This window comes from Pelophylax lessonae (genome assembly GCF_965119305.1).
Source record: "Pelophylax lessonae genome assembly, chromosome: 1".
In the NCBI taxonomy this organism is placed as follows: Eukaryota; Metazoa; Chordata; class Amphibia; order Anura; family Ranidae; genus Pelophylax; species Pelophylax lessonae.
Genome location: NC_138768.1, coordinates 164,023,394 through 164,036,666, shown reverse-complemented (window position 1 = coordinate 164,036,666; position 13,273 = coordinate 164,023,394). Strand labels below are relative to the sequence as shown.

At 44.1% G+C, this 13,273-nt stretch overlaps 1 protein-coding gene across 1 annotated transcript in view; it reads right to left on the bottom strand.

The window, feature by feature from the left end:
- The window catches only part of CAST (calpastatin), a 183,870-nt gene extending 176,187 nt beyond the window's left edge, over positions 1-7,683 (bottom strand). The window contains exon 1 of the mRNA XM_082267356.1: positions 7,467-7,683. Within this exon, the coding sequence (XP_082123482.1) occupies positions 7,467-7,517 (51 nt within the window). The 5' untranslated portion in view covers positions 7,518-7,683. The remainder of the gene's footprint in view (positions 1-7,466) is intronic.
- Positions 7,684-13,273: the final 5,590 nt, after the last annotated feature.

Genomic DNA, 13,273 nt, shown 5'->3' with positions numbered 1-13,273 from the left:
CATTCTTTTTTTGTTTGTGTATTTGTGCGCATTTTTGGGCATATGCGTTTGCGCAATTTAACGCAAATGCGCGCACTTTTGAAAACACACCAAAACGTATTCTCACATTCTTGTTCTGCACAGTATGTAAATGAACATTTGCGCACATTTGTGCGCACTTGCACGCATGAGGCCTAAATTACTGAACAAAAATGAAGGTTTTTCTATTTTTTTTACTGAAGAATGCATGGCGCTTGTTTAAGCACCTGTGTGCATAGGCTTTATTTTAGCTCAATAAAAAAAAAAAGCTGTACTGAGCTTTTTCAAGCTGCAGTGTGCAAAAGGCCTAAGGCACACGGTATTGCAGGTTGGAAGGAGAGAGAGACACACATGCCCTGTAATACATGCAAAGTCTGATCTGCCAAAAAACTGCTGCTTCTTGCTAATAGAAGTTTTTTGTTTTCTGTGTACTATGTATTGTGCACGAGCCATGCAATGTACACTCCGGCTCCTTCCTGACATCTGTAAGGTGCTGAGATTGGAGCTGGTGCCAAGGATGATGAACATCTGAGCACTTGCGCAAGTTCTATTGTAAGGACGCCCAAAAGACAAAGAGGGGACAGGGGACAGAGCAGCAACTGACAGCATTGACCGGTCAGCTCTGGAAGGGGGCACACTCATAACGTAAGTGTGCCATATAGTGAAAGTAGCCATGCAAACTTGCACCTAATGGCAAAAGATCTCCCACACTAAAACTTTATCCAACCTTTTACTGGTGTACAGCAGCATGGAAGCTATACAAAATAACAGGAATAAGTATTTACTATGTTAAAGAGAACCTGTGCTGAGAGATCAGCACAAAATCATTTTTTCCTGACATCTTTCTCAAATTGCTAGTTGCCTAGCTGTCTGTAGTTTCAATACTTTTCCAGTATGCAGAAGAGAAGTGGTAAGAGCAAAGTCAGAACTCCCATCTCTTTTCTTGTTCCAAGTCAGTGACTCTGAAAGTACAGTATTGCAGCCAGGGAACTACCGGTAGTGCTATCAGAGGGGAAAGACAGCAATGGCAGCCTCCATGTTTCTCTTATGACCAGTTTCCATTAATATAAAATTCAGCTGAATCAGGCACCGGTCATGGAAGTACATGTATCACAGTACATAATTGGGAATGCACAGACAAAGTGCTAATTAAATACTGATTCACCATCCTGTTAGGACCTAAAAGTAGAATAGTTTAATAAAAATAATTAGATCATCATCAACTGTAGAAATTTTTAATAAGATGTTTTGTATTATATTGTATTATAAAAACCTGCTTTGAAAAAATACATTCAAACTACTTAATAGCAAACAGTAATTTAAAAGACAATTAACACAGGTACTTATTTACATGGAATCATCTCAGGGGCTGACTGGCAACTTTTGGCCCATGGTGCAGCGCCTCTGTTCCCCTCCCACTCTCCCTCTTCCCGGCCTCCTCCTGACCCCCAATACAGGCGGAAGCGCTGCTCCAGGTACTCTCTACTGACAGGCCGAAAACCGGGTTCCTAACCTGGCCAGCAGTGGGAGCTTGGTCAGCTCCGTTGGGGCTCCAGTGGGGCAGTGGGAACGGCTGCTCAGACACAGTTTACACCAACCATGCGGGGGGGAGGAGAGGCCTGCGCTCTGTACTTTTCTTCAACCTGCACTCCATGTACACGGGACGTTGTTAAAAGTCCCTTTGAATGCTGGAATTTTTAGGACGTTTGAAACATCCGTTAGGTCGCGTTTGCACCCGCGTTTAGCGGGCGTTTGCGTTTAGAACCGTTTCTAGAGGTCAAAAAAATGATTCCCCTTTAAAATGGAAAAATGTGAACGCTAAACGCGGGTCACCGTGTTCGGTCGCGTTTTGCGTTTGAAACGCCGGGAAACACACGTTCGAACGCAAATAATTGCGTTCTAAAAAACGTCCCTGAACGCAACTGCCTGCAAATGACTGTAAACGACCCTGTGTACATGGACAGATAAGATAACATGGAGCTGCGTTCAGGGGCTTCTGAAAAAAATGCCCAACTGCTCTTAAACGGCCATTTACAACGTCCCGTGTACATGGAGCCTAAGGCTGCATTCACACCTGGGGGTTTTAAATCACAGGCAGATTTGGTGTGAATGACAAATCGCACAACACACATTTCATTGTGTGAAGCTTATCAGCCCAAAAAAAGTTCATGAGCTTCTTTTGGGCTACAAGCTACAAGCTTCATGCAATGTGGTTTGCTGTGATTGCAATGATATTTATTGCACGAGAATTGTGGCAGGATCGCACTTCATTTTTAGGTGCCATTCAAATGAATACCATCTGAAATGGGACTTGTGCGATTTGTGATTCACACCTGGGCGTTTTGAAATCATGGGCAGAATCACGCAAATCTGCCCACGATACAAAACGCCCAGCTGTGAATGCTGCTCTAATGACTTGTCTATAGTCAACTTTACTTTCACATGACAAATATGCATAAAAACAAATATGTAAACTAACACTGTATACATGTTCTGAGAACAGGAGCACATTCATTGGGACTACTGCTTGCTTCTTAGGCCCCTTTCACACGGGCTTTCCGCCCGGCGGACTCCATTTTGCTCAGCGGATATCGATCCGCTGATCCCTGCTGAGCAGGCGGATGACAGCTCCGTCTCCGCTTAGGCCCCTTTAACACGGGTCCGTTCAGGCGACGGAGCCGTTCTGCTCAGTGGGGGATTGATCCGCCGATCCCCGCTGAGCAGGCAGATGACAGCTCCGTCTCCGCTCTGTGTGCGGAGACGGAGCTGTCAGATCCCCGCTGTCCTCTATGGGGGAATCGGATAAAAATGGACTGCCTGTCCGTTCTCATCCGATCCAATCCGCTGGATGGATGGATGGAAAATAGGGTTTCCATCCGTCCGGATTTCATAGACAGGATCGGATCGGATAGCAGCGGGTGTCAGCGGACATGTCTCCGTTGACATCCGCTGCCCCATAGGGATGCATGGAGGATCCAATCAGGTCTGCCTAAAAAACTGACAGGCGGATCTGATCGGATCGTTCGTGTGAAAGGGGCCTTACTTTGCAGAGACGGAGCTGCAGATGGATTCCAGGAAGTAAATGCTACATGAATTATCTGTCCTTACTTAAGATGCCCACTGCCAGAAGTGCTAGGGGGGTGTTTTTCAAAGTGATTTCTCAGCAAAATAAAGCACAGAAACATGGGTGGATGAGGGAGTTTGCTTGTATATTAAAAATTAATTAAATAGGGGTTTTTGATTTATTGTGCTCAAATTGCAGTGTGGTTTCACTTTAAACAATCAGGTACTATGCTGTGCTTGGGTATGAATTTATCAAAAGAAATGTATGTCATGTAAGGTATGTATGTATGTAAGGGTAATCAGTGTGGCCAAAAGAGCAATATCTAGGCTAGATCTTTTATTAAATATCAATCTGCTTGAACCTTTATAAACTGTAGATATATATTACTTTGCCTAATCCTCATCAAATAATAATACATTATTTATTTTTGGCAACTTTTAGCTACATTTTTTATCAGAAGACCCGCCATGAGAGTAAGGGGCAGAAAAACAGAAGGATAGAGGAGCTTTTTGCACCCTCTGAATCCAGCTTTCAATTCTTGCAGGATAAAAAGCCCCTGATTGTTTTTAGGCAGCAGCACTGAGGTGCAATTCTTCCCTCATTGGTTATATCTTGAGCTTGCAGTAAGACTTTTTTAGCTTAGATCAGACAAAACAAAATGTAGTGATCAAATAGATTAATCATGAAAACTAGGAAACTGTCAGAAAAGAAATATGGGAACTACCAATGCTAGGGTCAGAGGTCATTTGAAGTCAACTGCCTGACATGTACTTGGCCTAATTTACTAAAGTGTGAAGCATTCTGAAGTGTGATGAAGCTGTGTAGACTATGAAACTGAATCCCCCACAGAGGTAAGTGCAGCTGGAACCGGAAGAATGGAGAGGTTGAGGGAGTTAGTTCACCTTTTTCATGAAAAGTGAATTAACCCTTTATTTAATGTCTAGCCTGGCTGTTTCTGGATGCAGAACTGCCTGATTCCCTGACCCAGGACAATCATGATGCCCATAAAGTCAGAACTCCCAATCTGCAGACTTGGTGAAGCCAAGAAACTTTGGGCTCCTTTCACACCTGTGCAATTTAACGTGCATGCCCAATAAGTTACTGCATGACATAAGGACTGCTATTCTTCTCTATGAGGCCCGCTTATCCCTGTGTCCTATGCTGCCATGTGGGAAATATAGTACAGGGGATTTTGTTGGCACATCAATGCATGTTTTTGGCACGTAGCATGCATTTTTGTGTGTCTTTGCACAAGATGTAATGCATGAAAAAAGCATCAATACCAAGCATGAATATACAGATGAACAAGTGTGGACCTATTCCTAATTTACATCAATGGCAATCTACATACCGCCTCATAATATGCCACCTGATTTAGAAACTTCACAAGCAAAATAAAAGAAACAATACAAGAAAGTGTACAGTGTTGCTATTTTCACATTAAGGCCTCATGCACACTGGACGTTATTAACGTGGCTGTTGGGGGCGTCTGGTGTTATTTTGTTTCTGTCTCTAAATGCCCTGCATGTTAGCTTATGTCAGTGCTTCTCAACCAGGATGCTATGGCAACCTGGGGTGCCACAAAGGGACTCCATGACTGCTTCAGCAAAATGACATAAAACTGCCCCAACCTGTAACAGTCTGATTAGAGAGCGATCCTTTGTTAACTTCTGTGTACAGAGAGGAGGGAGAGAGCACAGCCCACACCTCCTCCAAGTTTCTCCTCCTTCCTGCTGACATCTGTACTCCTATTGGAAACCCAGGAAGCTAAGCAGGATTTAAAAAAAATATTTTTTGTGTGTGTTTTACTAGCATAGAACAGCCCATTAAAAAACGTGACACGTGAGAACGCACAAATAAGCACCTGGGATGCACAAGGCCTCAGACTGGTGTGCCCCAGGATTGTGCACAATTCTTAAGTGCGCCTTGACTGAAAAAAAGTCAAAAAACACCGGCCTAGGTGTCCATGCTTGAGGAGTTTTGGGGTAGTGGTTTTTAGAGGCAGAAAAAAACAAAACAAACACAAGGCAGCAGGTCCAGGAGACACAGTGATATGGCAGAAAAAACACTTGATGCGTGTAACATGCATTACTGCTAGGCATGTTTAGCGCTTGAGCGTTAAGTCATTTCAGTGGTCAGAATAAACTTTTATTATTGCCAAGTAAATGAATTAACACCTAGGCGCTCATTGCTCATTAATTAACACCTAAGCGCTCATTGCGCCTAATCGCTTCTAAACACGTTGCGTACATTTACAAGCATTTTTTTTTTCTGCCAAAATGCTGCTACCAGTAGGAAAGGCATCTAGGAGAGAAGGCCAAACGTCCAGCGTGTATATAAGGCTAAAAGGATCATCCTAGAATAAGTCAATAGAATATAATACTACAACACAAGCCTATACCGATGTCTTCAAACTATGGCCCTCCAGTTGTTCAGGAACTACAATTCCCATCATGCCTAGCCAAGTCTGTGAATGTCAGAGTTTTACAATGCCTCATGGGATGTGTAGTTCCACAACACCTGGAGGGCCGTAGTTTGAGGATCCCTTCTATATAGGATCATCCTAGAGCAGTGATGGCGAACCTTGGCACCCCAGATGTTTTGGAACTACATTTCCCATGATGCTCATGCATTCTGCAGTGTATGGGAGCGTCATGGGAAATGTAGTTTTAAAACATCTGGGGTGCCAAGGTTCGCCATCACTGTCCTAGAATAAGTCAATAGAATATTATACTACAACACAAGCCTATACAAATGTCTTCAAATTATGGCCCTCCAGTTGTTCAGGAACTACAATTCCCATCATGCCTAGCCAAGTCTGTGAATGTCAGAGTTTTACAATGCCTCATGGGATGTGTAGTTCCACAACACCTGGAGGGCCGTAGTTTGAGGATCCCTTCTTTATAATGTAAATAGCATACTCAGTGAGATGACAAACCACTCATATTAGTGGATTTTGTACAGTAACATACTACATTAATGTAATATAGCAAACTAATACTAATACATGAAATGTGAAAATGTGTTTAAATTCCAGTGTAATCCAGTTACATTCCAGCCCTAGAAGTGCCGGTGTTTTGTTATAAATCAGTGTTTACAAACATGGCTGCTAAAGACATCTGTAGCATGAATGCATTAACAACAAATACTATAGTGTAACAAGTGTCAGAGAGCTGAACATTTCAAAGAGAAATAGTATAAAGGAAAGTTGTGTATCCCAGTTCACAGTTACAATAATACAATCACTGAAAGTCACTAAACTTTTTAGATTCCTTGCATCAGCCCCATGAAAAGTTGCCAATGGCATGTGCCAAGCACTATAATGAGATGTTGATATTTGGCTTAGAGCTGCATTGCTGGGATTAGGCACCCACAGTAACATATTATAGCTTCAGTTGCCTAGCTGCAGATTTACTTTTATACAAGAAAGTCTTAGCTGATAAGGCACTCCCAGAGTTAAGACATGTGAAGAATTCACTGGTAAAACACTCCCTAGAACAGTAAAACAACAATGAAAGCCCTCTATATAGAGCAGCAGAAAAGCCTGTATTGATCTTGGTAAAAAAGCAGATTGCAGATGATCAATAGATTGCATTTACCGTAGCATACCACCAACTTGCAAAAGCCATGGTCAGTGTCACTCAGTTGTCTAACTCGTCATGCAGTAAGTGAAGGCAGGATGCCTGGCTGTGCCAGTTGATCTGCATTTACCTCAGGCAGAAGGGAGTGATTTGGAGACAACCACACCCACAATGCTCCATGACACACACATAGAGGGTAGTGTTTTGGGGTTCCTAGTCTGTGACACACAGCACAGAGGGAATGCAGATCTACCACGCCCTGACAGATCTTCCTCACCCTCCCACACACATTATCACTGCCATCCCCAGCTAGGGATGGGGTTTGACCTAAATGACTGCCCAGCTAAACTGGGGCATTCACTGTTATGTTATATAATAGCTACAAGGAATCTCCTGCTCTATAAGCAGACTGATGATAAGAGCAGAGATGTGTAGTGTGTGTGCTGAGATGCTGAGACACAACAACACCCCCAGGCCAGGAAGACTGAATTCCTCCCCACTCTACTCCTCTGATAGCAGACAGTACCCCCACCTCCGCTCTATCTCAGAGCTGACTCACTGGTCAGGCATGCACTTGCCAGTCTGTCCCATGGCAGCTTAACCAGTCTGTGACTGCAGTACACCACAATGTGCTAGAAGTGGCTTCATTAACCTTGCGACAGAGAAGTAGGAATGTCCCAGATAAATAAATCATACAGTCATAAAAAAGGATAGAGCAGGCTAACGCCCTAGGCCAGCTCTGTCCTACCTGCCATGCAGCTGCTTTGCTCCAGTCACTGCCCAGCACTATAATGCACACTTACCTCTTTGGAGCCCTTGGCACCTCCTGCAGACTTCCTCCCTTTATGTGGCATGGCTGCACAGCTGTAAGGTCTTCAGCTCTTCTTCTACAACACTGAGCTATAGAAAAAAAAAAAAGAAACAAAACAAAAAAAAGTCAGATGTGACTTCCTACTGCATGAAACAGCTTTTCCGAGCTAGCTAGTCTGAGCAGACTCCTCCTCTGCCTGCTGCTGCTGTACTATTGCCAAGGGCAGCCTTGTCCTGGCTCACTCTTCTCTCTCTCCTGTCTGTGTCATACAACTTTTGTCTTTCAATCAAACTAGCTGCTGGAGCAAGATTTATTATTCTAGCCTCAACTTATATTTTGCCTACAGGGCCCAGGGTGGGGCTATTATTTTCCTGGGCTAAACTCACTGTTTGCTAACAGCAGATAGAGAGAGAGAAAGGATCAGCAGGTCTGACAGATTGTGCTGCATTCCTCACTCCTTGTACCTATCACTCCTCACTTATCACTGGCTGCCTGGACATTGTTATCCTGCAAGCCTGTCACTGGCAACTCAGGACTCACAACTATCAGTCTATGACAGGTATTGGGTACTGCAGCTTTGCCTTACAATCATTTTTTTTTTGTGTTTTTTTTATTTCAGATTTTTTTTTTTTTTAAAGCTCCGCAAGATTTTACCACCTTCGTGACCAGCCCATTTTTTGCTATTCAGCACTACACTACTTTAACCACTTCTGGACCGGAAGGTTTTACCCCCTTAATGACCAGCCCATTATTTGCTATTCAGCACTACACTACTTTAACCAGTCCTGGACCGGAAGGTTTTACCCCCTTAATGACCAGACCATATTTTTCGATACAGCACTGCGTTATTTTTACTGACAATTGCGCAGCCGTGCGAAGCTGTACCCAAAAAAGAAAATGATGTCCTTTTTTTCCCACAAATAGTATTTTTTGCACTATAAACAAAAAAACAAACAATATTTTTTACTTTCTGCTTTAAAACACATCCAATAAAAACATTTTTAATAATCACATTTTTTCATCAATTTAGGCCAATATGTATTCTGCCACATAATGTTGGTAAAAAAAAAATCCCAATAAGCGTATATTAACTTGTTGCCGCCCGCGCTATAGCTGAAGTACGACTACAGGGCGGGCTCTAATTTCCGGGAGGCCGTCTTTATACGGCCTCCCAGTGACAGGCTCCCCGCGCGCTCCCGCGAGCGCGCATCGGGGAAAATCTGTGTCGGCCGTGTCCCTTGGACACAGCCAATCACAGATCGTGGTAAATGGCCAATCACAGCGGCCATTTACCACGTGATCGGACCATGCAATGAGAGATGATCTCATATGTAAACATATGAGATCATCTCTCATCGCCAGCTCTCTTTCCTCACACAGAGACTGCGTGTGAGGAAGAGCAGAGCTGAACAGCGATTAGGGGACACAGTAACATGTAATCAGGGCACTGATCACCAGTGCCCTGATTACAAAAAAGGTAAATAAAATACAATAAGTGCCCACCATCAGTGCCCACAGTGCCCGCCATCAGTGCCCCCCATCAGTCCCCACAATCAGTGCCCATAGTGCTGCCAGTCAGTGCCCATCAGTGCCTGCTCATCTAGGCACTGATGGGCACTGACTAGCAGCACTATGGGCACTGAGTGTGGGCACTGATGGTGCTGCCCATCGGTGCTCATCAGTGCCGCCCATCAGTGCTCATCAGTGCCACCCGTCAGTGTCCATCAGTGCCACCCATCAGTGCCCAGCAGTGCCGCCTCTCAGTGCCACCTCTCAGTGCCCAGCAGTGCCACCTCTCAGTGCCCAGCAGTGCCACCTATCAGTGCTCATCAGTGCCGCCTATCAGTGCTCAGCAGTGCCGCCTATCAGTGCCACCTATCAGTGATCATCAGTGCGGCATATTAGTACCTCCTCATCAGTGCCACCTCATCAGTGCCCATAAGTGCCACCTCATCAGTGCCCATCAGTGCAGCCTATTAGTGCCCATCAGTGCCGCCTCATCAGCGCACATCAGTGAAGGAGAAAAATTTATTTATTTTCAAAACTCGCAGAAAATAAGAAAAACTTTTTTTTTTCAAAATTTTCTGTCTTTTTTCTTTTTTTTTTTTTGTAAGAAATAAAAAACCCAGAGGTGATTAAATACCACCAAAAGAAAGCTCTATTTGTGTGAAAAAAAATGATAAAAATTTTATATGGGTACAGTGTAGCATGACCGTGCAATTTTCATTCAAAGCGTGAGAGCGCTGAAAGCTGAAAATTGGCCTGGGCAGGAAGGGGGTGAAAGTGCCTGGTAGGCAAGTGGTTAATTGGTTTGCGCAAACGTTATAGCTTCTACAAATGATTCAATATTTTTATGGAATTTTTTTACATTTTTTTTACTAGTAATGGCGGCAATCAGCGATTTTTTTGTGGGACTGCGATATTGTGGTGAACAAATCGGATGTCTAACTGACACTTTTGACACTTTTTGGGGACCAGTGACACTAACACAGTGATCAGTGCTAAAAAAAATGCACTGTTGCTGTACTTATGACACTGGCAGGGAAGGGGTTAACATCAGGAGCAATCAAAGGGTTAAGTGTGTCTCTAGGGGTTCTTACTAACTGTGAGGGGGTTAGACTGAGTGGGGAAAGACAGAGATCCTGGTTCCTGCTTCGCAGGAACACAAGATCTCTATCTTGTCCCCGAGCAGAACAGCGATCTGCCTTGTTTACATCTCCTGGGGATGATTGAGGTTGGCCCGTGGACATCGGGTCCGCCGGAACCGTTGATTGACATCCCCGCTAGCCAATCACAGCGCGATGTCGCCTCCGGCGGTGCGATGGCGCCATCTAGTGACTATTGAATGAAACCACATACAGGTACCCAATAGGGCCACTTTCCCACAGTATATATGCGGCGGCCAGTCAGCAAGTGGTTAACTGGTGATTTCACGGTCATGCAACGCTGTACCCAAATGAATACAGAGATCAGTGATAAAACTGACACAGTATTAATGACACTGGCCAGGAAGGGGTGATCTTGGGCGTTAAGGGGTTAAAATGTGTGCCTAACTATGTTTAATATGTGTAAAGTGTTCTTTTACTAATTGATCTCTAAGTATCTCATCCCAAGAAACACAGAGATTGTTAGCTGTGTATAGAGCTCTGTGTTGAATGTCAATTAGCAGGTCTCGGCTGGAAATCATTAGCTTGAACTTTCTGACAGGCTCCCACTGTGTACAAACACAGCGGGGGGAGGGCGGGCATGCCCTAAACCTGGAAGTAGGCAGGGAAGCGCATGAACGTCACTTTGCCTGCCAGCTCGGTCGCATAACATTGCGGGTGGGCAGTAACAAAGTGGTTGAAGAGGAGTTCCACCCCCCAAAAAATGAAAAGTAAGCAGCTAAAAATACTGTAGCTGCTAACTTTTAATATTAGGACTTACCTGTCCAGGGAGCCCACGATGACGGCACCCAAAGCAGATTTTAAATTTTCCACCATTCAAGGTAAGGGAAGCCGATAGTGAAGTCTTTTGGCTTCACAACCGGTTCCCTACTGCGCATGCTGAAGCGCGCTGCACTTTTCAAATTGGCCTGGCAGCAGAGGAAGAAGGAGGGGGGCGCGAACATCCAAAAGTGGGAAAGGGTATCAGTCAAAAACAGGTACCGTTCCCCCCTCCACCCTGAAAGGTGCCAAATGCGGTAGTGGAGGGAGGGAGGAGGCTTTTTGGTAGAATTCCTCTTTAATAACGGATAAACAGAAAATAGAACATTAAGGGTCCATTCACACTAGCGCGACTTGTCAGGCGACTTGGTCGCCTGCAAAGTCGCGGTCGGTCGCTTGCCATTGAATAGTACAGGACCCGTTCTAATAGGAGCGACACAAGTCGCTCCGACTTAGAAAAAGGGTCCTATGCTACTTTGGGGTGACCTGGAGGAGACTTGCATTGACTTTAATTATACAAAGTCCGTGCAAGTCGCGCCGAGGTTGCGGTGCACGCTGTGCACCGCGACTTCACAGGTCGCCCCACAAAATCCTGTCGCGGCAGTGTGAATGGGCTGTCAGACAAGAAAACCATCAGTATCAATACATTATTTACTAACAATATAGTTTTCCAGAAATATTCAAAGGTATTCTAAAATATTCCTACTCCACTAATAGCTAAGAACATACCCAACCTTTAATATGAGTTTGCATGAAAGTTAAACTTGGAGCGTGATGCATCTATCCATATTTTGCACACTTTTTCAAACTTCTGAGAGGCGCTGCATTGAACATAAGTGTCTTTCCCAAACATTATGTGTCTATCCATTTCCTGGATCCAAGCGTAGGGGGACTGGGTTGTTTTTTAGGGGTTGGGCTTGGCCCCTTAGTTCCAGTGAAGAGAACTCTTAAGGTGTCAGCATACCAAGACATTTTGGACAATTTCATGCTCCCAACTGTGGGAACAGTTTGGGGATGGCCCTTCCTGTTCCAACATTACTACGCACCAGTGCACAAAGCAAGGTCCAAAAAAGTCATGGATGAGCAAGTTTGGGGTAGTGGAACTTGGCTGGCCTTCACAGAGTCCTGACCTCAACCTGATAGAACATCTTTGGGATGAATTAGAGCGGAGACTGCAAGCCAGGCCTTCTCACCCAACATCAGTACTTCTGGAAGAATAGTCCAAAAATACCCATAGACACACTCCTAAACCTTGTGGACAGCCTTCCCAGACATGTTGAAGCTGTTATAGCTGCAAAGGGTGGGCTATTAAAGTTCATGTAGGTGTAAGGGCAGGCATCCCAATACTTTTGACAATATAGTGTATATTGATTGTATAGTGGGAATGGCTCAGTTAAACGCATTTCGCAGTTAAGCTTCCTCAGGAACCCAGAGGTATATAAAAACTCACCCCCATTTCAAGGGAGGAGGGAATGAAACAGAACCTCTCCCAAGGGGAAGAAGCAGAGGAGGGAAAGGCTGGGAAGTAGACACCTCCAAGTAGACACATAGACAAGTCCAGATTTCTCTCCATGGACAATGTGGGTCACTTGGGAACAGTGCAAGGCAGAGAGAGAAATCTGGAACTGCATGTTTTTGCAGATTGTGGATGCTGTAGCAGAAAATCTTGTTTGGGATATTCACCTCCACTACCCCATATACTGGCTGCCCTCAGTTAGGCAGAAAAGGAGATGTCTACTCCCTCAGGCCCACTCAAATTGTTCACTTTTTCTGAGATAGGTTCTTACTTATTTTACACATAATCATATACTTCATGACTTACAATTGCCTGGAATCCTGAAGTACCTGATTCTGACACATCTACTGTACATATAAACATTTACACCAATCAAAACAAGAAATGACAATTTAGATTGGCAAGTTAAATGCTGTATTGGTAGAGGGGGTGTCACTTATTTCCCCCCAAATCTGAAGTGCTGGGTCTTTTAAAGAGGTTGTAAATAGGGATGATCGAACTTTTCAAAAGTTCGGTTTGGCCAGAACATCCGAACTTCCCGAAAGTTCGGCCCTGATTTCAGAACCCCATTAAAATCAATGGGACCCGAACTTCGGTAATCAAAAAACACCATTTTGAAGCCCTAAAACCCAATAAATGCCCCTAAAAAGTGCCTAGGGTTCTGGGTCATGCCCCAGGGACTATTAATCACACAAAAAAAAGTTCTTAAAAATTTTCATTTTTGATAGAGAGACAATTATTGAAAAAATAAAAAAAAAATGAGATTTTTTTTTTTTATTTTGACTTTGGATTTAGTGTCTGGTGGGTCTAAAAAGTGTACCTGTGAAGTTTCAGCTCTGTAGCATGTCCAGAACCAGA